General features: G+C 42.3%; 1 protein-coding gene across 5 annotated transcripts in view; it reads left to right on the top strand.

Moving 5' to 3' along the window:
• The window catches only part of VPS54 (VPS54 subunit of GARP complex), a 285,872-nt gene that overhangs the window by 254,568 nt on the left and 6,667 nt on the right, over positions 1–24,637 (top strand). Inside the window, exon 24 of one of the 5 annotated variants that reach the window (XM_033938670.1) lies at positions 22,295–23,249. The exons of the other annotated variants lie outside the window; for them this stretch is intronic. Coding sequence (XP_033794561.1) covers positions 22,295–22,298 — 4 coding nt within the window. The 3' untranslated portion in view covers positions 22,299–23,249. Of the gene's footprint in view, positions 1–22,294; positions 23,250–24,637 lie in introns of those variants that run through there. 5 annotated transcript variants of the gene reach the window in all.

The raw sequence follows: 24,637 nt of genomic DNA, 5'->3' as shown, positions 1-24,637 counted from the left end.
TTTGTGAGTGACATTGCTGAAGGGTTAGAAGGAAAGGTTTGCCTTTTTGCAGATGATACCAAGATTTGTAATAGAGTAGACACCGAGAAGAGAGTGGAAAAAATGAAAAAGGATCTACAAAAGTTAGAAGAATGGTCTAATATCTGGCAACTAGAATTCAGTGCAAAGAAATGCAGAGTAATACATTTGGGAATTAATCTGAAGGAGCCGTATATGCTGGGAGGAGAGAAGCTGATATGCACGGACAGGGAGAGGGACCTTGGGGTGATAGTGTCCGAAGATCTAAAGGTGAAAAAACAGTGTGACAAGGCAGTGGCTGCTGCCAGAAGGATGCTGGGCTGTATAAAGAGAGGCGTAGTCAGTAGAAGGAAGAAGGTGTTGATGCCTCTGTACAGGTCATTGGTAAGGCCCCACTTGGAGTATTGTGTTCAGTTTTGGAGACCGTATCTGGCGAAGGATGTAAGAAGACTTGAAGCGGTCCAGAGAAGGGCGACAAAAATGATAGGAGGCTTGCGCCAGAAGACATATGAGGAGAGACTGGAAGCCCTGAATATGTATACCCTAGAGGAAAGGAGAGACAGGGGAGATATGATTCAGACATTCAAATACTTGAAAGGTATTAATGTAGAACATAATATTTTCCAGAGAAAGGAAAATGGTAAATCCAGAGGACATAATTTGAGGGTGAGGGGTGGTAGATTCAAAGGCAATGTTAGGAAATTCTACTTTACGGAGAGGGTGGTGGATGCCTGGAATGAGCTCCCGAGAGAGGTGGTGGAGAGTAAAACTGTGACTGAGTTCAAATAAGCGTGGGATGAACACAGAGGATCTAGAATCAGAAAATAATATTAAAAATTGAACTAAGGCCAGTACTGGGCAGACTTGCATGATATGTGTCTGTATATGGCCATTTGGTGGAGGATGGGCTGGGGAGGGCTTCAATGGCTGGGAGGGTGTAGATGGGCTGGAGTAGGTTTTAACAGAGATTTCGGCAGTAGGAACCCAAGCACAGTACCAGGTAGAGCTTTGGATTCTTGCCCAGAAATAGCTAAGAAGAAAAAATTAAAAAAATTTAAATTGAATCAGGTTGGGCAGACTGGATGGACCATTTGGGTTTTATCTACCGTCATCTACTATGTTACTATGAACAGACATCAGTGTATGCTAGTTAATGGAATTCGCTCGGAGGAACGAAAAGTGAGTAGTAGAGTGCCTTGGGAATCGGTGCTAGGGCCAATTCTGTTCAATATGTTTGTTAGTGGCATTGCCAAAGGGTTAGAAAGTAAGATTTGCCTTTTTGCAAATGATACCAAGATTTGTAACACAACACCCCAGAGGGAATGGAAAACATGAAAAAGGATCTGCAAAAGTTGGAAGAATAGTCTAATGTCTGGCAACTAAAATTCAGTGCAGAGTGATGCATTTGGGGAGTAGAAATTTGAGGGAGATGTATATGCTGGGAGACGAGAGGCTGATATGCACAGATGAGGAGAGGAACCTTGGGGTGAGAGTGTCTGAGAATTTGAAGGCAATGAAACTGTGACAAGGTGATGGCTTTTGCTAGAAGAATGCTAGGCTATATAGAGAGGCAGAAGAAAGGAGGTGTTGATGCCCCTGTACAGGTCGTTGGTGAAGCCTCACTTGGAGTATTGTGATCAGTTTTGGAGGCCGTATCTGGCTAAGGATATAAGAAGACTTGAAGTGGTCCAGAGGAAGGCGACAAAATTGATAGGGAGTTTGCTTCATAAGACATACAACAAAAGACTGGAAGACCTGAACATGTATACTCCAAGGAGAGAAGGGGTATTATGATACAGACATTTAAATACTTGAAAGGTATCAATATAGAACCAAATCTCCCCAGAGAAGATAAAATGGTAAAACTAGAGGGCATAAATTGAGGTTGTGAGGTGATAGACTTAAGAGTAATGTTAGGAAATTCTTTTTCACGGAGACAGTGGTAGGTGCATGGAATGCCTTCCCGAGGGAGATGATGGAGAGGAAAACGGTGACAGAATTCAAGAGCATGGGATAAACACAGAGGATCTCTAATTAGAATATGGTTGATATAAATTGAAGTACTAAGACTTGCCGTATATGGCAATTCAGTTTAGGATGGGCTTGGGATGGCTTCAGGAGCCCCAGCTATTTGGAACATAAGAATAGCCTTACTGGGTCAGACCAATGGTCCATCAAGCCCAGTAGCCTGTTCTCATGGTGGCCAATCCAGGTCACTAGTACCTGGCCAAAACCCAGGGAGTAGCAATATTCCATGCTACCAATCCAGGGCAAGCAGTTAGGACGGTGCTGGACAGATTTTCACAGTTTGAATCTCATAAAATTTTGAGATGGTTTGGATAGGCTGGAGTGAGCTTTGACAGCAACTCCAGTAGTTGGAACCCAAGGACAGTACTGGATGGACTTTTAAGGTCTAGGGACCTAGAAATAGCAAAGAAAAAAAACACTTAATTTAATCATGAAATTATTTCTCCACCGGTTAGAGGTTGTAAATTTAAAAGTCATCACCAACATCTTCTTGCACATCAAGCAGCATTATGGGGTAAAGACCTTGAACAATTACTCGTGCCGACTGCCTATGGGGAATTCAGGAAACGCCTAAAAACACATCTGTTCCTGAAATACTTAGGAAACCAACCTATTCAATCTTAGTCCTCAACAAACGATCGCAAGAACTATCAATCACTAAGTCTGTACTTTATTTATTCATTCATTCTGTAACTTTTCTAATCATTGTAAACCGCATAGAACTTCACGGACCTGCGGTATATAAACTGTTATTATTATTATTATAATAATTCATGTAATAAAGGGCAGACTGGATGGACCGTTCAGGTTTCATCTGCTGTCATTTACTATGTTACTATGTTAATTTGAAGGAATATATACTCCAAGTATGTTCCCTAAGCCACCCTGTTACTTCTGGGCCCTGAAAATTTAAGTTCTTTCTTGGGTTTAGCCCTTGCCTCTGAATTGCCTAGCTATGCCAGCTGGAAAAGACTTAAGGTGAACCAGAAATCTCTTCTCTATACCTCTTCATACACTTCCCTCCTCAGGTTGACCTTGCCTACCTCTGCTGGAGCTACTTCCCAAGAAAGGAAATCTGTGTTCTGGTAGCCCATTCTTGCCCTGTAGTTTGCCTCATAATTGAATGACTGTTGGCTTAGGAACAGACTCGATGGGCCAGTTGGCCTTTATCTGCCATCATGTTTCTGTGTTTCTAACCATGTTAACCTTGGTATTTTCTTTGTTTCTGATTATCCCAGTACAGTAACTCAGAGTAGCAGTACCAGAACTCAGTCTTTTGGTTGTAAGGCTCATAGGACTGTGGAGTATTTATATTTCTGAGCTTGGGTGATGAGCTTTTTCTAACAGTGGTTCTCTAAAAGGCACACAATTGCAAAAACAAAATATCCCCCACAATTGCAATAACAAATCTTTATAGGTCAAGCCATCAAATTGCAAGACATTCAAAATTTAACTTGAAATAATGAGAGACATCATAAAGTGTTCAATCAACATATGCAGATAATAACCACCAAGGCAGCCAACAGTGACAATATAATTTTACCTCCCTTATGTAACATAAGAACAATAATGTGTAACAAAACATTCAACTTTGAACAAAGTTGCTTTTTCTCCAGATCAGAACAATATCAGTGTATCCACAAAAATACAGAAGTTAATGGTGTAATCCTTATACCAGCATTTCAGCAGCAAAGATTTGTCACAGGGATCAACTCCAGAGCCGGATTAAGGCATAGGCAAACTAGATATGTGCTTCAGTCCCAGATATGCTCAGGATTCAGGAGGCTAGGATTTGCCAACTGTCTGGATTTTTTTCAAGATTCTAAAAAATTGTAAATTACCTGTCTCAAAACCAGAAGAATGACTAAATGTGGGACATTTTGCAGAGTTTAGCCCTCTGCAGCTCTCAATGCCCCCCCACATACACACACACTTTCCATTGCAGAGGCTGTGGTAGGCTCCAGCTAGGGAAGGCTGCTCTAATCACAGGAAGTAGGGGTTGAGCTGCAGAGTAGAGAATAACATGGGGGAAAAATCTGTCCCCGTCTCCGCCCAGTCCGCGTGAGCTCGGTCACCGTCCCGTCCCCACGAGCTCGGTCCCTGTCCTTGGAAACCATCTGATCCCATCCACACAATCCTCGAATAGTTTTAGACTGAATTTATTTTATTAAAGTATAAAACGAAACAATATTCTGTACAATTGTCTTTTTATAAATCAAAGTTCTGGCTGCTGAACTAGAGGAAGAAATCTTCAGCTGACAGGGCTTTGTTTTATAAATGTTTATCAACACAACTAATATACTACTTTATCCTAAAGCAAAAAAAAGAAAATAAATAGAATTTTTTTTTCTACCTTTGTTGTCTGGTTTCTCCTTTCCTTATCTACTCCTCATTCAATTCTTTCCATCCACTGTCTGCCTTCTCTCTCCCTCCACCCCCCCACCCCACCCCCATTGGTCTGCCACCCATCTTCTTCCCTCCGCTCCCCCCAAAGTCTAGCATCACTCTCTTCCCCATTTCCCTTCAATGTCTTCTCCCCCCTCTCTCCCTCTTCCCCATTTCCCTTCAACGTCTTCTCCCCTCTCTTTCTCTCTCTTCCTCATTTCCCTTCAACGTCTTCTCCCCTCACTTTCTCTCTTCCCCATTTCCCTTCAGCGTCTTCTCCCCTCTCTTTCTCTCTCTTCCCCATTTCCCTTCAGTGTCTGTTCCTCTCAACCTCCCTTCAGCACCCTTTGCATGGTCCAGGCAGTGCCTAACAATTCCTACCTCTGCTCACCTCCACCCCTACATACACACACACACACACAGAATCTGTTTCACCAATCTATTCTCCTTCCTTTCCTTCCCCTTAGCTTCGTGCTGATTTTTTATTTTCTTTCGGCAGGCAACTGGAACCTTGCGGTCGCGTGTAGCTGCTGGAGAGTTCTCCTCTGACGCAACCGGAAACAGAAAGTTGCGTCGGGAGAGAGCTTTCCAGCGGCCACGCGCTACTTCAGGGCTCCAGCTGCTTGTTACCATGAAGGTAAGTGGAAGAGAGGGAGATGCCTGGATAGATGGCCAGCAGCAATGACAACAGACGACGGCAATCTTTAGGAAGGAGGGAGGGGGCTGCACGCGATCGGTGACCGCGCACATTCCCTCCCTTAACTGCGGAGACAAGGCCATTCACCGCTCCACGGGACGGTGAATGGCCTTGTACCCGTACCGCGGCGAACACTTTTTTTCATCCACCTTTCAGCGGGTAACAGTCACCGTGCCATTCTCTACTGCAGAGGCTGTGGGGTAGCAGATATCTGCATGTGGTTTTTGGAGAGAATCAGTGAAACTAGTGAATGGTCTGGGAGTGGGGGTTGTTGAAAAAGATTATAACTGAAGAATAGGGGGACATGTGAAGGGTTTGCTGTCAACCGAGGAAAACTGGCAGCAAATGCCAGCATTTTACATGATGGTGAGCAGACCATGGGTGAAAGATGGGGGGGAGGGGAGGTACTGCCTGCAGTAACATATGAGCAATTAGGACAGCACTAGAAAAGAGTGCTAGAGAGAAAGAGTGCATGCACTTGTTTGTTTCGGTGCCTATGAAAATCTCGGCTGGAATGGAGAGGTTCATTGGTACCTGTGCATATACTAAGTGAAGAGAAATTTTCAGGCCAAGGAATTTACCCTGTTAACTATTAAATTACTACTGCGGATGGGCAGACTAGATGGGCCATTTGGCCTTTTATCTGCCATCATTTTTCTGTGTTTCTAATGGGGCAAATTCCTTGAACACCATATTAATACTGCCTCCACACTGGTATATCCTTTCAGAAGCATTAATTTAAAAAAAAAATATATATATATATATATATATATAATTTTAATTAATGCCTCTGAAAGGATATACCAGTGTGGAGGCAGTATTAATATTATTTTTAATTTTTTAATTCTAGTACAATAGGGATGGTATCCTGAACCTTAGGAGTTATCCATCTGTGCTTTCTAGAAGAATACAGAAAATGTCAATCACAGCTTCCTCCTCCTCCTCCACAGTCTCTGCTGCCTCTTCCAGTTTTTCCTTGTGCATGCAAACATGATGGTGTCTCCCTGATCTGCTCTCTTTATTTCTTTATTGTTTTGTGCTGGGTTTTTTTTGGGGGGGCGAGGGGGTTAGCTTGTTCGCAGATTTTTTTTATTTAGTTTTATAGCCTGTTCTCCCCAGGAGCCCAGAACCGGTTATGAGAATACATAGTAGTATTGAAGACATTTGACAACAAAAGCAGACATTAGACAGGGAGACAAAGGGTGGCATGTGAGCTGTGTGTCCCAGGCAGCTTTGGCAACAAAGGCAAACGTTGAACAGGAACACTCTAGGTGACTTGTGAGTTGTGTGTCCCAGGCACCCTTGGCAACAAAGGCAAACGAACAGGAAGACTAGGCGACTTGTGAGTTGTGTGTCCCAGGCAGCCTTGGCAACAAAGGCAAACGTTGAACAGGAAGACACTAGGCGGCTTGTACGCTGTGTGTCCCAGGCGGCCTTGAGTAGTTCAGGTGTACCATGATAGAACAGTTAGGGTCCTAAGGCCAGTGTGTGATGAGATGAGAATAGAATTGTTTTCACAGCTTTATATTGCTTTGGTGGCAGAGGGAGCTAGTTCCACAATTTGGACACACTGTGAGAGTATGACCGTTTCCAGGCCTTTTTTTTTTTTTTGTGCGTTTTAAAGGGACTGCTTTGCCTGCTTGGAGAGAAGCAGACATTTAAGTCTGCAGCTGACAGCTTGGGGACCTGTACAGCCAGTCTGCTGAAGATTTGTGGAGCTCAGGGTCCAGGCCCTCAGCACTTGCTCGCTTCCTTGACTGTATCAGGAGCTTGAGTGCAGGCTGTTAGACATCTATAGTGGCCCTTGGGGGTGCTCAGGATGCCGGCTGCAACTTTGCCCCCCACCCTTGCTGTCTGAGGAGTAGAAGATCTGTCTGACTAAGCTGTATCCCATGGATCAGGAATTCCAGCAAATGTTTGCTATGCCAAAAGGTAGATTCCCTTGTAGCCCAGGTGACCAAATGCACTTCCCTGCCAACTGAGGAATGTCTTGTTTTAAAGGATTAAGGCTGCAGCTGTGGCCTCCTTTGGTGAAAGTGCCTGTCATTCCAGGCTATGAATTCACAACGTGGTGGAGGCTGAGCCCCTACCACAGCTTATTAGCTGGAGTAGACTACATAGCAGATGCACTCTATGATAGAATCATGAGAAAAGTCTCAGCATATTTGATCTCCGCCTGGACGGGTGATTTGACCTCTAAAGCAACACTGAGCAGGCTCCTGTTCAGGGGACAGATACTGTTTAGGAAGGGCCTAGATGATCTTTTGGCCGGTGTACAAGATCTTTACTAGACAGCAGACCCTGAACAGCCAGAAGCTAGATCCAGGGGTCCTTTTATGGGTCATGGATCCTTCACCAGTACTCAATAGGAGCTTCTAACCAGAGAGCCTTTCTAGATTCCAGACAGAAATTCTCAGGGAACTGGAGGACCCAAGGTTCAGATTCCTGATCTGCCGTGTCAGCCAAAAAGCCACAATGATACCAGCCCTTAAGCCACTCCTCTGAAGTTTGAAGATTGGCTGTTGTAATATCTGTAGGCCTGGGAACAGATAACAACTCATCACTGGGTCCTGGAGATTATCGGAGATGGTTACAAGATAGAGTTCACATGCTCTCTCTCTCTCTCTCTCTCTGATTCATGGATTTGCCAGTGGGCCGGCCAGAGAAGTCATAAAAAGTCTGGAAAACATTACAAAGGTTGCTAGATATTCAAGCTATAGAGCCGTTCATTCAAAAGACTCAGGCTCTGGCAGATACTTGATATACATTGTCCAAGAAAGGCTTAGAGGAGTGGAGACCCATCCTGGATCTCAAACACGTCAACGCGACCCTGAGAGTCTTTCTTCCAGAAGCACGGAAACAGAAGCTGTGTTAATAAAATTACAGACCTGTTAGCCAATCCAGCTCCTACTGCGTGGCATTGATATACATAAGCCCAGGAAAGGCTTAGAGGAGTGGAGACCCATCCTGGATCTCAAACACGTCAACGCGACCCTGAAAGTCTTTCTTCCAGAATCACGGAAACAGAAGCTGTGTAATAAAATTACAGACCTGTTAGCCAATCCAGCTCCTACTGCGTGGCATTGGGTCGAAGTGGCTACAGTAATATGGTATTCTGGGCGAAGGTGCACATGTGCCCTCTCCAGGACACATTGTCTTGCTGGCCACCTCAGAGACACTCCCTGCAAGTTCCACTCCCTTGGACAGCGGTAGCCAGAAGCAGCATGAGTTGATGGCTCCATCCACAGTCTCTAGTGAAGGGAATCCCACTCCAGATCAATTCCTGGGTCATCCTAACAATGGATGCTAGCTTGTTTGGCTGGGGGGGCTCATTGTAATAGTCACCCAGTTGAAGGACAATGGTCTCCGTCTCAGCAGAAATGGTCTATCAACAGACTGGAACTATGAGCATCTGGCACAGCAACAACTTCAGTCTATGCTGGAGGACAAAGCAGTCAGAGTCTTCTCTGATAGTGCCACTGTAGTGCCTGATGTTAACGGGCAGGGAGAAACCAGGAGCATTCCGCTCCAGCAGGAAGCAAAAGCATTGTTCTGTTGGGCAGACGCACACCTGCAGGAGATCTCTGGGGTGCACATGGCCAGGGTGGACAATATTCAAGTAGATTATCTCAGCAGACAGACATTAGAAGAATGATCGTCCCTGAAAGCATTTCAGGCCATTGTGAGATGAAGACTGCAAAGGACAAAAAAGGTGATTCTATTCTTCAGCCGAAGAGCTGGAAGTGTAGGGCTAAGCGCCCTGGTTCAACCTTGTCCAGAGACTAGGCTACTGTACATGCTCCCCCACCCCGGCCCACGATATGTAGGCCGGGTGATGTGCCGAATAGCAAATCACCCACCAGATTGGCCCTGGTGTCCGTGATACATGGATCTCGTACGTCTGCAGAAGGAGCAAAGTCACAGACTCCAAGTGCACCCAGACTTGCTCTCGCAGGGGCTGATTACCCTAGAAGATCCAGGACGCTTTGGTCTTACAGCATGGCTCTTGAGCATGCTACGCTAATCCAAAAATGATACAACCCCAATCTTGTTGGTAATGGTATTCCTCCAAGAGGGCCTTGACAAGGCATTGACAGTGGCATTCCTTAAAGTTTAAGTAGCAGTGCTGTCGTGCTTCCAGGGCCAAGAGAAGAAAACTTTGCTAGTGGACCATCTGGACATAGGTTCTTGAAAGGTGCTCTGAGACTAAGGCTGCCAGTTCGAGACCCATTTCAATCCTGGAATCTTAAATATAGTCTTAGAAGGACTCAGCAGTGCTCCATATAAGCTCTACAGGAAGCCTCCCTCTTGGATCTCTCGGTCAAAGCAGTCTTGGTTGCAATTACTTACGCCAGTAGAGTATCAGATTTGCAGGTACTGTTATGCAGAGAATGGTTCCTCAGGATCATTGAAGCGGTTGATTGCCAGCATTTCATCCCACAGGGTCTAAGAAGAAAGACAAGACCTTAAAAGGTTTGGGGCATTTCGAGAGTTTTCTTGCATTACTTGGAGTTTTGTCTCTCAGATCATCTTTTCATGTTAACCAATCAAGCAAGATGAAGCAGACCCGCTTCCAAGGCCACAATCTCTAGATGGATTTGTAGAGCAATATCCTCTACGTGCATCGGTTGTGGCAAGTAGCTACCTGTCTCATTGAAGGCGCATTCAACAAGAGGAGAATGGTCCCATTTCTCAAGCTCACTGCCTTGTCTTCTCCAGTCAATAGCAGTATGAAGCAGACATCGGAACAGAAACTGGAAACTCTTCACACTCCTAGTCCATAGGCAAAACTGATGTAAGAATAAAGAAGGTGTTGTAAATATAAACTAACAAACAGAAATACTGTACTGCATAAAACTCATTGTGCACAAGAATCTTACCAAGGTTCCCTTGCTACAAAAGCACGGTCTCAAAACAGCAGCAGTGTGTTAGGTTCAAAAATTGCTGCCATGCTGTAAAAGCAGTCTCAGCTCAAAACATCTTTAAGGTTTACTTTCTTTAACATTTCCTTTACAGTACCTTCAATCATTGCTCAAACAAGCTTTGTGTTAGAAGCAGCGTCGCGTATGAAAAATGGTTTCCTTGCTGCAAAAGGAGGGTCTCGGGTCCATATATTTTCGTTCCATTGCAGAGAAGTGTGATCTAAGATCAAAAATGGTTCTTTTGCTGAAAAGGCAGAGTCCAAGGTCTAAAAATTACTGCACATATAGTACTGGAAAACTGGAACAGAAGCCACATTCTTCATAACAACAACGGAGGGGTATATGAAGGAATATCAGCTGCCAAGCATGGTCTCGGATCAAAAGTAGCTTCCTTGCAGTATTTGAGGCCAGAAAACAGAAAGAGAACCTGCACATTTCTTAATGTCAATACAATGACATCACCTGAGGGGGTCAGTTATGCCAGATGGTCGGATTAGCGAAGGTCAGATTGAGACTGTACTATATAAGCTTTTTCTGGACACAGCATAGTGACTTCTTTGGCTTTCCTCAGCTGTTCTTTGTATTCATAGGACATAGTCCACCAGTTTCTGACCTGGGCTCTGGTCTTGTTCCCAAGTTTTCTGCATCATATGTAAGATTCTGAGCTGCTTCCCATAGTGCAGCTGAAATGTGAAAAACATGTTAACTCTGGGGGACCCCTCAGATGACAAATAGCATTTTTTTGGTAACGAGGTGTCCTTGCTCTTGCCATTCTTGGAAACAAACTTCCTCAAAATCTGCTTGAGAATTTTGTTGATGCATTTAATAATACCATCTGTCTATGGGAGATGCATTAAGAGAATCTTTTTTCACCAATCATGCACAAACTTTTTGCATTACCTGAGACATAAACAGGGTTTTTTCTCTGTAAATACCATCGTCAGCAAACCAACTCATGAGAACCTCTCTATCAAGGTGGTTACTACTGTTGCAGTCTCCATATTATGCAATGATGCAGCTTTTGAATATCGGAATGATCAAGGATGATGAGAATATACTAGTTGCCTTGGATGGTCCACTTCAAAGCAGGCAGATTGGACCCTGGCAGGCTTAGTTAACTGATAAGTAGGGTAGGACTGACAGTAAAGCTGAACTTTCATATATAGCCTGGCCAGTAGAATTGTGCTTATATTCACTCACAAGTTTCTCTACCCCTGAATGATCCTTCTTTGTCAAGCAGGTATTTCAGGAGCTGCTTGTTGAACCATTTCCACCCTTGTTAATGATAGAGTAGACACGTCATGTACCCGGATGGTGATGTACTGATGTAGCTCAACTCCAAACCATTCTACGCAAGATTCTGAACCATCAACAACTGGAAACTAATTCTACATTGGGCCAGAAACATGGGGACATACTAAAGCACACTTTACCTACCCCCCAATCAAAGGCATGCAAAGCAAAAAAAATATGACAGTCTACTTTGGCACCAGAGCAGTGAATATAGACCACCACCTCTCAAATCTGCTGACCACGACACCAACTACAAAACATTCAGGAAAGAACTGAAAACCATACTGTTCAAGAAATTTGTCAAATGATCTAATCAAACCGTATCGACTCTTTTCAGATCCTGATGCAAACTATAGCTATCAACCTTGTAATCTCCCTGGGAATGTCCAGGCTAATTTCTTGTTGTAAACTGCCTAGAACTGAAAGGTATTGGCGGGATAGAAGACACCAATGTAATGTAATAAAACCATACTATTTGTGGATTACAGCCTTGAAATTAAGATATGATTTCAAGACAGGGAGGTAAAATTGCAGCTTTGCCAAAATAATGTGCCTTGATCTATTTTATCCCACTAAATTAAGGGTCTCCTGGAAGGGGAGTCTGTGATTTTCACCCTACTATAGGAGGCAGAAGACTTTGTGAAACTTCATTTCTCTGCTGAATCCTTTGGCAGTCAAGTCCTGGGAGGCTAGCTGGAATACAGAACAAGGCCTTCCCTCCCTAACAGAGGTACACTGCAGTGGCAACTCTTTTCTTTTTAGATATCCTACAGACTAAATTACCTATCTTCAACCTGGATGTTGTCAATGTGTCAGTGGTCTCAGAACTGATCATGGCACAATGCTATGGGATCCTGTGTTTATTGGGACAGCAGGTCATAAATCCTTGCCTAGGTGCTGTGTTCAACTTGATCACAGATATACAACTACTTTCGATTCTTATACAATTTGTTGCTCTGTTATTTGTGGATTGGGGTTGTGCAAGTTGAATGGATGGGAAGGTAGATTCTGGTTATTAATAAGGACTGCTTGGAGTAAGGGATTGGAGTTTAGGGAGCTTCTGTTCTATTCAGTGTTAGTGGGGTGGAGAGTTATTTTCTAATCTTGGGAGGTAGGATAAAAAATAATAAAATAATCATTCCCCAAAGTTATAGTACATTTACAAGGAAATCTTAAATAACTAGCTCCAAGGAACAGGATTTAAGTCTTAAAAATCAAAATGTTTTGTCTCCTCTGCTGCATAGCCCTCAAGTCATGAAAAAGTGTTATCTTAGACCCCAAAAATAGCCCATTTAAATGTTTGAAGTTAAATTATTAGCTTGCAGTCTGGTTCTAAAGCAAAAGTAGCCACCAGTATTGTCCTCTGTATGACACAAGAAAACCAGTCAAATCCAAAGATGCTTATTGTGCTTTTAATGTCAAGTTGTTTCCAAGAACCACCTCCTCTATATCAGATATGAGCCCTCAAATGGCTTGCAGGGGGAGAGTTTCAGCTAATATACCAAGAATTTCCTTAAGATATTTGTACACTATATCTGTTGATCTAATCACAGGAAGATTAGGAATTCCAAAGAGCACACATTCTTGAAATGCTTGAGTACCTGAATAAATTCATGTAATCTGTTCTGAGCTCCCCTGGGAGAACGATATAGAAAATTGAATAAATACAAAAAATTAACTGGTTTTCTATATACTCCATTTTATGATGGAACAAATCATCCTTGGACAGCAGTTCAACATTCCTGCAGGGAAACTTTGGTTTCAACTTTCTCAACACTGGTAGTATGATGATCCAGTTTATATGCTGAACAGCCGAATCTTGAGAAACATCATCCATCAACTTACATATTAACCACTATTAATAAAGATAAATTAATTTTTTGTATAGCCTTCCATAGTATGTCCATATTCACAACATCTGGTTTAGAGATTCCTCTGAGCCCAGACTGTGAAGCTCCCACCATTCTCCACTGATCAGCCTGTACTTCCATCCGACTCCTACGATATAAGCTTGCTTTTCAAAGGACATGGCTGCTGAATCCTCTCCAGTTGCACTGTTGGCGTCGTCTGAAGATTCTAAGCTCCACCATCCCACTGCCTTGCCATGCTGACCACATTTCCATGTGAAGAAGGATCAACCATTCCACAGGGCTTAATGCCTAGGTTGATCAGGTTACCCATTCCAGAAGGGAGACTTTTTGGCTAGGCCTTATATTAAAATTACATACCAAAGCAGTGTAATATTTGTGGTCCATGATCCATTAAAATCAGTGCTACAGGCCCCATTATGCACCTGGATGAGGTTGGCAGAAATCCAGGACTGGCCAAAAGGCCAGTCTGGAATGGGTAACCTGGTCATCCCATCAATTCCCCTTCCATTCTGCTGCGCAGTATCACAGGAGACTGAATTGAAACTGCTGCAATCACTGCTCCCCTAGTCATTTTATAGTCGAGTCTGCTGTCTTATTGCTTGGCTTCCTCCATACTTTGATGGTTAAGCCCATGATGTGCCTTTTTGCTTGCCCCCCAATACTAGATAGTTAGTAATCACGACCCAGGAAGCGTCATTCCAAAGAACAGCAGAGCAGTCTGCTCAGCATTTCTTCAGTAAGTCCTGTAGTAGAGTTTCTTAATTTGAATAACTAAGAGAGGCAGTATCAGATTAACCTCTAGTCAATTAGTTAAAAATTGAACTAGGGAAAAATAACTATGTTTCACTAGATTGAAGGAGCTTGAGGTACCCCCATTGTTCAGGGGTGAAGTTATATCCCTCCAAAAGTGTGTGAAATCTAGGTATCTCTTAGATTGTTGTCCTGCAACAAAATAAACAAAAAAAAAAAAGAATTAAAACTAAAATGGTAATATATAGTGTATTTGCTAGTTTTTGTATACCTTTGCTGAGTTACTGTGGAAACATGGAAACATGATAGCGGATAAAAGCCAAATGGTACATCCAGTCTGCCCATCCACAGCATCCATTATTTCCTCCTCTTCCTAAGAGATCTCGTGTGCCTGTCCAACGCTTTCTTGAATTCAGATACAGTCTTTGTCGCTACCACCTCTGCTGGGAGACTATTCCATGCATCCACCACCCTTTCTGTAAAAAAGTATTTCCTGAGTCAATCACCTCTTAAATTCATCCACTCATTCTGGAGCTTCCTTTCAAATGATAGAGACTTGCCTCATGCACATTTATGTCATGTATGTATTTAAACGTCTCTTATCATATCTCTCTTCTGCCGCCTTTCTTCTAAAGTAATATACATATTGAGATCTTTAAGTCTGTCACCATACACCTTATGACAAAGATCACCGACCATTTTAGTAGCCTTCCTCTGTACCAACTCCATCCTATTTATATCTTTTTGAAGGTATGGTCTCCAGAATTGTACACAACGAGGGAGTCATGAGGACAGGATGTCAATAGACCAGCCAAGGGTGTATTGTTCAAAAAATCACTTTATTGATGAATAGGCCGCAATGGCTCAATAGACTCGACAATGACAGTGTTTCAGCGTGTGTGGCTTGAATGTGGCATAGTGCATACGTGCACTTTGGTAAATGCGCTGTAGAGATGTCGGTAAGAGCAAGAATGAAAACTAATGTCAGGAGCGAAACTCAAGATCACTGAGACGAAACACTGCCAGTGTCGAGTCTATTGAGCCATTGCGGCTTATTCATCAATAAAGTCATTTTTTGAACAATACACCCTTGGCTGGTCTATTGACATCCTGTCCTCACAACTCCCTCGTGTGCTTGCATTTCTTCGTTGAGGCCCGTCCTTGGCTTCTGATTCAGTGTCTCCAGAATTGTACACAATATTCTAAATGAAGTCTCACCAAAGTTTTATACATGGGCATCAATACCTCCTTTTTCCTACTGGCCATACCTCCCCCTCTGCACCCTAGCATCCTTCTAGCTTTTGCCGTCATCTTTTCAATCTGTTTCACCACCTTAAGAACATCAAATACAATCACACTCTTCTTTTGCACACCCCCTAAACTGTGGCATTTCCTCAGCTTTTTGCAGCCCAAACGCATGACCTTGCATTTCTTAACATTAATTTTAGCTGTAGCTTATGCATTAACTTGTAATACATAAACTTGACTGTTGTAGTTTATCAGTGCTTGCCAAAAAAAAGACCTAACTGGCAAAAACCCAGGCAAGTACTTCACTAACTATCCCAAAAATTAGTACTTGAGAAAGGTTGAGGTCCCTTGGAGATATGTACCATACATCCAAAAATAAATAACTACTAGTGTACCACACCGCAGGTTGCTGAGCAAGATGAGTTCTATAGGATTGGGCGACACATTGACGAAATGAGTGGGGAACTGGCTTGGAGGTAGGCTTCAAAGGGTAGTGGTGAACGGCACCCCCTCCGAAATGACGGAGGTGATCAGTGGAGTGCCCCAGGGCTCGGTCTTGGGCCCGATTCTATTCAACATCTTTATAAGAGATTTGACAGAAGGGCTCCGAGGTAAAATAACATTATTCGCCGATGACGCCAAACTAAGCAATGTAGTGGGCAAAAGCACAACGGACAAAAATTCAAAGCCCGACAACATGATGCACGACCTACTCCTACTGGAGCGCTGGTCTAGGACCTGGCAACACAGCTTCAATGCCAAAAAATGCAAAGTTATGCACCTGGGCAGCCAAAATCCATGCAAGACTTATACCCTTAATGGTGAGATCCTAACAAGAACGGTAGCAGAACGAGACTTAGGGGTGATCGTCAGTGAGGACATGAAGGTTGCCAATCAAGTGGAGCAAAAGTCATCCAAGACAAGACAAATCATAGGTTGCATACGCAGGGGTTTCGTCAGCCGTAAGCCTGAAGTCATTATGCCATTGTATAGATCCATGGTGAGGCCCCACCTGGAATACTGTGTGCAATTCTGGAGGCCGCATTATCGCAAGGATGTGCTGAGACTGGAGTCAGTCCAGAGAATGGCCACCAGGATGGTCTCGGGACTCAAGGATCTCCCGTACGAAGAACAGCTAGATAAATTACAGCTATACTCGCTCGAGGAGCGCAGAGAGAGGGGAGACATGATCGAGACGTTCAAGTATCTCACGGGCCGCATCAAAGCGGAGGAAGATATCTTCTTTTTCAAGGGTCCCACGGCAACAAGAGGGCATCTGTGGAAAATCAGGGGCGGGAAACTGCACAGCGACACCAGGAAATTTTTTTTCACTGAAAGGGTGGTTGATCGCTGGAATAGTCTTCCACTTCAGGTGATTGAGGCCAGCAGCGTGCCTGATTTTAAGGCCAAACGGGATCGACACGTGGGATCTATTCACAGGGTAAAGGTAGGGGAGGGTCATTAGGGTGGGCAGACTGGATGGGTCGTGGCCCTTATCTGCCATATGTTTCTATGTTACTTAATAAATATTTGTGTGTATCCTCAGTGTGATTGTTAAGCTACAATGGCAGCTGCCGAAGCAGAAAACCCAGCTTTAATAAATCGGCAGGCTATCTTTAAAGCCATGCCCACACGATCAGAGGCATGCATGTGTGTAAAGTGCAATAAAGTAAAGTGCTTAAGTAAATTTCATAAATATAATATATATAAATATATAAAAATCTCCAGTGAATCTCATCCAATAAATTACTCCACTCCGGAATCAAAAATTTCAAAAAATAGTACTTCAATATAATGTCCTGGTCCATAGTGGCTTAAAAAAAAATGCAGGTGGTGTATCAAAATCCTATCCAGTGTGGGTGCTCACAACTGATGCTAGCAATGCCTTAAGTCCAAACACAAACCTGCTCAATTTTTGTGCTTACAAAAAGATAAGGAAGAGATTTGGTGCTGTGAAGAGCAGCTTGAGAAACTTTAATCAATTCTAAGTCTGGACCATTGACATCAAAGGGTCTAAGAGCTGCATTGTATGGGGGAGATGAATCAGCAGTGGGAGCACTCTCAATGTCAAGCATTGATAGGGATCATCATAAACATATCAATTGCCATCCAAAAAAAAAGACTAATCTTTCCTCCTCTTCAGGGACTTAGATGGCATCCAATCTTGAACAGAGGCTCAGAAACATGGACATGAGACTCCATCCAAGCATACCTCAAGGTGCTGACAGAGGTCTGCTCAATCTCATCAATACCAGTTGGATTTTGCCAGCTTCCAAGAAACCAAAGTCAGATCATTAGTATTCCTCAGGTGGATACATCCTCACCTACTACTTTCTATTCAACCTTGGCATTGGCAGTCTTTGAAAAGCTTAACAGGGAGATTGATAAAAGGATTGCTCAGATCCTAGAATGATGTGATGATGCCTTGGCTTCAATGTCATCAACACTACAAAGTTTTATTTAGATGATCCTTGAGATCCATGCCCTGTCTGGATATGATTCTTCTAATGCTGATGTCTCTCAATGCCTTAGAGTAGATTTTGCCACACTGTTGTGTATCTCCTGTGCAGCAAGGGAGAAACTAGCCTAGGCTAAAGGCATACACTGATGCCTTTGGTCTAGAGTATTTTCCTGGAGCTGAATTAGAGCTGTCATGGGGTTTTCAAGAGGATGCAAAGTTCTCTGAAGAGGAGGGCCCCTCTGGTTTACCTGCATGAGATTTCCTTCACTGCTTTTGTCAGGAATGTGGCTGATACTATTCCATTTAACTTAGAAACAGGAGGATCCAAGGATAGAAACATTAGACATCCTGTATTTGTTGAAACACTCCTTTTCAAGGCAGCTGTACTACTTATTTCTATAATGCTGAAAGGCATACGCAGAGCTGTATATTTAGCCCCTGCTCAGAAAAGCTTACAATCTAATTTGGACATACAGATGAGACATAGAGGTTGGCGTGTTTCTAGCAGAGAGAATGATAGGATGGACATAGATATCTTATGGTGAGTGGAAGTTAGGAGTTGAAAGCAGCCTCGAAAAAGTGGACTTTTAGCTTGGATTTGAATTCTGGTAGAGACGAAGCCTGATGTAATAATTCAAGCAGTCTGTTCCAGGCATACGACGCAACAAGATAGTAGGGATGGAGTCTGGAGTTAGCAGTGGAGAAGGCTACGGATAGCAGGGACTTATAAGATGAACGTAGATCTAGTGCATGCAAATAGATCTCATATATGTTCATTGGGGAAATCCTGAAAACCTGATTGGATTCCGACCCTCAAGGACTGGAGTTGCCCATGTCTGATCTATACCAGGGGTAGGCAATTCCGGTCCTCGAGAGCCGGAGCCAGGTCAGGTTTTCAGGATAGCCACAATGAATATGTATGAGATGCATTTGCAGGCACTGCCTCCTTGAGATTGTGGATATCCTGAAAACCTGACCTGGCTCCGGCTCTCGAGGACTGGAATTGCCTACCACTACTACTAATCATTTCTATAGCGCTACTGGACATACGCAGCGCTGTGAATCAAAATACAGAAGAGACAATCCCTACTCAAAAGAGCTTGCTATCTAGTCAAGACAGACAAACTGGACAAAAAGGTGCATCTACACCAGGGGTGGGCAACTCCGGTCCTTGAGAGCCGGAATCCATTCCGGTTTTCAGGATTTCCCCAATGAATATGCATTGAAAGCAGTGCATGCAAATAGATCTCATGCATATTCATTGGGGAAATCCTGAAAACCCGACTGGATTCCGGCCCTTGAGGACTGGAGTTGCCCACCCCTGATCTACACAGTGCTCAGGTGGGAGAATTACAGAGGGAATGATAAGACAGATAGTGGTGCTTAGAAAGTTTGTTGGAGTTTGGAATTGAAGGGAGAGAGATGGTTCAGGGAGCTTAGGGGGAGATAAGTGAGGAGAAATATTGAGGGACTGGAGAGTGAATGCACTTGTAGGTCAGCAAGAAGAGTTTGAACTGTATTCAGAAATGAATGATGAGCCAAAGAAGTGTCTTGTAGGGAAATGTGAATCTTTCAGTAGAATTTGGAACATATTAAAAGGGAGAGAGATGGTTGAGCAGAAGACCTGAGAGAAGCAAATTGCAGTAATCTAAGCAAGAGGTGATGATAATGTGGATAAGGGTTTTTGAAGTGTGCTGGGAAAGGAGAGGATGGATTTGATCATAAATATATATATATATATACTCTCTAGTAAAGACTTATTTGATAAACTAAGAATTGATGGCACGTATTTATAGAGCAAATGAAAATCTAATAATTGCCAGTGACTTTAATTCAGTATCAGACCCTTTATAAGATAGAAAACCTAGTAGAAAAAATGAAAATATCAATAAGGAGCTATACAATTTAATGTGTGGACATTTGGAGAATACTTCATCCCAGGGATTTGGAATTCTCTTTTTGCTCTCAAGTTCATCAGTCATATTCTAGAATTGATATGTTCCTGATATGTAAAGAATGGTACCTGATATTGTTCTAACAACAATTGACAGTATTCTAATATCAGATTATGCTAGCATAATAATGGAATTACTTATTAACTCCTCAGCTCCTAATCCTCCTCTGTGGAGATTTAATAATAAACTATTGAAGGATAAGGACTTCATTAAAAGACAAAAATAATGATTGAAGAATATTTTAAATAAAAAAATACAGGTACAGTCTCCTTGGATATTATATTATGGGATGCTTTTAAGGCTTCCCTGAGAGCGCACATTTTGTCCTATTCTGCCAAATTAAATAAGATTCACCAACAAACCAAACAATTTGAGGATGATATTAAAGCACATGAAAACCGTTTATTACAGCAATGGTCATCTAGTACTCTGCAAAAATTATTGAAACTGAAATTTTCTTATAATCAGATTCTTAGTGACAAAGCCAGAGGAGAGAGATTTTTTCAAAAAGCTACCTATTAAGAAGCATCTAACAAAGCTGGCAAAATACTTGCATTCCACCTAAAAGGAAAGAAACAAAATTAGAAGTTGAGCATTTGAAAGTTTTTCCAACTTCCAATTTTGGTGGCAATCGGTTTGTGCCATTTTAAAATATGAAGCCAATATTAACTCAAAGTGTATATATGTATTCTCACTTTGGTAAAATCTGGGAACCCATCAAACACTATGGGATCCTTTTATGAAGGCTCGCTAGCCGATTTAGCGCAGCTAAATACTAATGAGTCCATTATATTCTATGGATGCGTTAGTATTTAGCGTGCGCTAAAATGGCTCGTGCACCTTAGGGAAAGGATCCCTATGTAACTCTCATGCCTATGTGAGAGTATGGGGTGGGTGGGAGGGTTTTAGGGAATATCACTGTTATAGATCATTTATATACAGTTTTGTATTCTACTATATTTGGAATGTTGTTTGTGACAAGATTGTCTTACTTTCTGCTTTTGTATTCTTAAATTCAATAAAAAAAAGGTTGAACTTAAAAAAGAGGACGAAAGTGGTTCCGAAACTTTCTTCTTCCTGCATACCTTTTCACCAGCTCTTTGTAGGCTGGTATATGTGAAATATCTTGCATAAGATTAAGAAGTTCAACTCTTGCCCTCAAGTCAGGTCTACCCAACTGTGAAAATACTGTAAATTTGGATGTTGACTGTTGGAAAACAGGAATAGGGAGAGGGGGAAATCCTTCATGTTCTAAATAAACATGTGCATTTGAAAACTGTTGACACTTGTAGTTTTATCAAACATTTTACACATTTGTCAGTGTCAATAAAAGCAGACTCACAAGAAGTTGTAAAGAAAGATTTCTGTTTATAATTTAAAATTTTTGTTCACAACCTGCCAATCCTTGGAGCGAACATTGCCAGAAAGATTCAGGGCTCCTTTTACTAAGGTGTGCTAGTGTTTTTAGCATGTGCTACATTGCCCTGCATGATAACCATGCGCTATGTGCCAAAAAATAACACCAGCTCAATGGTGGCGTTAGCATCTAGCACGCGTGGCAATGCAGTACGCACTAAAATCGCTAGTGCAGCTTAGTAAAAGGAGCACTCAGTGTCTGTAATGTAGCATTCAACTAAGGTCTCTTTTCTTTTTTCCCCTACATTACTTCCAGATATTTTGTGTTTGGAAGGGTTCAGCAGCTGTTATGTATTTTTACAGCAAAATTATAAATACAGTATATAGGATCCACCTCATTTTACAAAGATGGAATGTAAATGAAAGGTCACTTTATCCAATAGGACACATACACTAGAAAATTTGTTGACCTCTGATGTACTGAAAGATATCTGAAACCTGTCTTTTAAACTGAATCATTGAGATTTTGGGGCCAAAATAATGGGGGTCTTGGTTTCTATATTAATACCTTTAAACGTCTGCATCATATCTCCCTTGTCTATATACCTGATGAGTCAATTGTGCATGGAAGAAGAATATACATTTGTTCAGTTTACCGTAAGGCCTATCCTTTTCCCGCAAGTGCCCCTTTAAATCTACCATATCAGCAACTTTGGAACCTGATCCCTCCGCCCTGTTTATCACAAGACACATCTTACTAAATGTAATTCTCGAGAATTCTATTCTTGACCATGAGATGTATTCATCATAACAGGTGTGAGGCTCTGTTGTCATGCAAAAAGTCAAGTGTTGCTGGTTTGTTCCTCTTCATAAGTTTCGCTTAGGCCAGCAGGGTATTTCCTAACCAGTATGTGACAGCTGGCAAGTGCAGTCAGAAATGTCTTTTTAATATATATTGAGTTGTTAGAGCAGGAGAGGCGAAAGGGGATTTTTTCCCATTTGAGATCTGGTTGCTTCACCTTTAGTGTTATCCAAAGGACTTACTGTGCTTCACCTGTATCATACCAGGACTTTATGAATGTATTTTCCTTCATACCAGAGTTTACCGTATTTTCCCTCTTCCTCTCAACACATATTCCCATTCTTCCAGCCCACAAGAAATATCTGCACTTTTGAGTAGGTACATGCCACTAACAATACAAGGTGCTTCTGTTTGGCCTAGCTTCAGCACTCAAGAGTATTCATAAAATGTTTAGCTGAAGTGGCTGCAACACTCTGCTCTTGTGATTTTCATATATTCCCTTATCTAGATGATTGGTTGATCAAGGCCCCTTCACCTCGAGCAGCTCACTTAACCATCAGTGCAACTGTGGGTCTCCTAGAGCTTCTGGGATTTGCAATCAATTACCAGAAATCCCATCTCTAAACAACTCAAACTCTGGAGTTGGACACAGTGCAAGCTTGTACATTCCTACCACAACAGAGACTTGACACCCTGGTTCAAATTTGCCACATGGTGTCCAATCTCCAATACATCACACCATGTCAAATGATGCATCCTCTAGGTCACATGGCATCAACGGTCCATGTAACTCCAGTTGCCCATCTGCATTTCAGAGAGCCTCAATGGGCACTGTCAACTCAATGGTCTCAAGCCTCACATCCATTATCCCAAAGACTACAAGTGATCTCATCACTTAATCAATTCCCTCAGTGGTGGTTATAACTGACCGATCTCTCAAGAGGCCACCTCTTCCACACTCCACCTCATCAGAAGATATTAACAGATGCTTCCAAGTTCACCTGGAGATCCCACTTCGATGGCCTCCACACTCAAGGCAGCTGAAATCTTCAAGAGAAATTTCTCCACATCAATCTTCTTGAACTGCAAGCAATCCGCAATGCTCGCCATACCTTTCAAGATCGCCTTCTCAATCGATTATTACTTACCTAAACAGACAACCAAGTAGCCATATACTACATGAACAAGCAAGAATTGACAAGATCTCACCCCCTTTGTCAAGAAGTGATGCAAATCTTGTCCTGATAAATTACTCTCAACATCTTTCTCAGAGGTGTTTACGTAACAGGAAAACAAAATACTTAAGCAGATTCCTACAACCTCATGAATGATCTCCCAACTCACCTGTGTTACATCATATATTTTTCAATTGGGGAACTCCAGAGATTATCTCTTTACTTCTCACAATCACAAACTTCCAGTGTCTGTTCCAGAATATACACTCCCAGTCACCTGGAGTCAGATGCCTTCCTTCAGGACTAGATTGACAAGTTTATGCTTTCATTTATTTGATATATCGCTATCTCACTCATAAGTAAATAAAGTGGTTTATAATTTAAAAAAAAAAATAAAAAATCTAAATAAAATAGAAAAGAACTCCATCACACCCATAGAAAACCCCATACACACAAACACTATAACTCACATCCAAAAGCCTGTTGAAATAAATACATTACATTATATTAGAGATTTCTATTCCGCCATTACCTTGCGATGCAAGGCGGATTACAAAAGTTATAGGAGGGTTACAAAGTAAGATCACAGGTCATTTCTTGTGAAGGTAAAGAGTAGATTAGGTAGTATCAGTGAGTTAGGGAGAAGATGGGAAGAAGGAAGGTACTCATGGTATTAAGCCTTTTTCAGGGATTTCTGAAGAGTATAGTTTTTATTTCCTTTCTGAACATTTTGTAGTCTGGGGTTGTTATCAGTAGATTGGAGATTTGGTTATCTATTTTTGCTGCTTGAGTGGCTAGTAGGTCATCTTATAGTTTTTTCTGTTTAACTTCTTTGATTGGGGGGGTGTGAATAAATAGGGAAAATGTTGTTTATACTTCTCCAAGAATCAGTTACCATGATTCTCATAGCACCTTGGGGGCTGAAACAACCATGGTTCCCTCTTCTTCAACTCTTTCTGATTGTGATAATGCAGAATGAAGGGTCCCTTCTTCATCCCGATCTATGTTCATTGACTCTCAAAGTGTAGGTTCTCTCTTTTTAGTAGATGTGTTTACACTATCTGCTCCAGTATTGTCCATTATTGGAGCATCCAGAAAACCTTCCATGCAGCATTGTTACTGCTGGTGTAACCAACAAGCCTCTCCCATCAGTCCTCAACTATATCCTACATCTTTCCAACGCTGGCATCACGACCACTTCAGTCAGAATTCATCTCAGTGTTATTAGTGCTTTTCATATACCACTGGAAGGTCATGTCACAGCACACAAAGTCAGAGCAATGCAGACTTTAGTAGCTCATCTCCAATACACTCCCATCAATGACATCTTTAAAGTAGCCACTTGGTCTTCATAGGGAATGACATGGGGACAAATTTATCCCTGTCCCATCTATTTCCATCCCTTTCCCATCCCCATGAGTTCTGTCCCTGCCCCATCCCTGTGAGCTCTCTCCTCATCTGCACAAGCATCAAACAGTTATGATTTTAAAGTGTTTGAGGCTTGTACAAATGAGGATAGAGCTTGAGGGATGGAGATAAATCCTGTGGGGATGAGGACAAATTTGTACCTATGTCATTTTCTAGCCTCAGTTCATACCTTCACATCAAGCTACTACTTAGAGATTCATTCCAGAGATAGTCAATGCAGCCAAGCAGTTTTACAAAATCCATTCTCG

The sequence above is a fragment of the Geotrypetes seraphini genome, chromosome 3 (genome assembly GCF_902459505.1).
Source record: "Geotrypetes seraphini chromosome 3, aGeoSer1.1, whole genome shotgun sequence".
Taxonomy (NCBI): domain Eukaryota; kingdom Metazoa; phylum Chordata; class Amphibia; order Gymnophiona; family Dermophiidae; genus Geotrypetes; species Geotrypetes seraphini.
The sequence above is the reverse complement of the archived record's forward strand: the minus strand, read 5'-3'. Positions and strand labels throughout refer to the sequence as shown.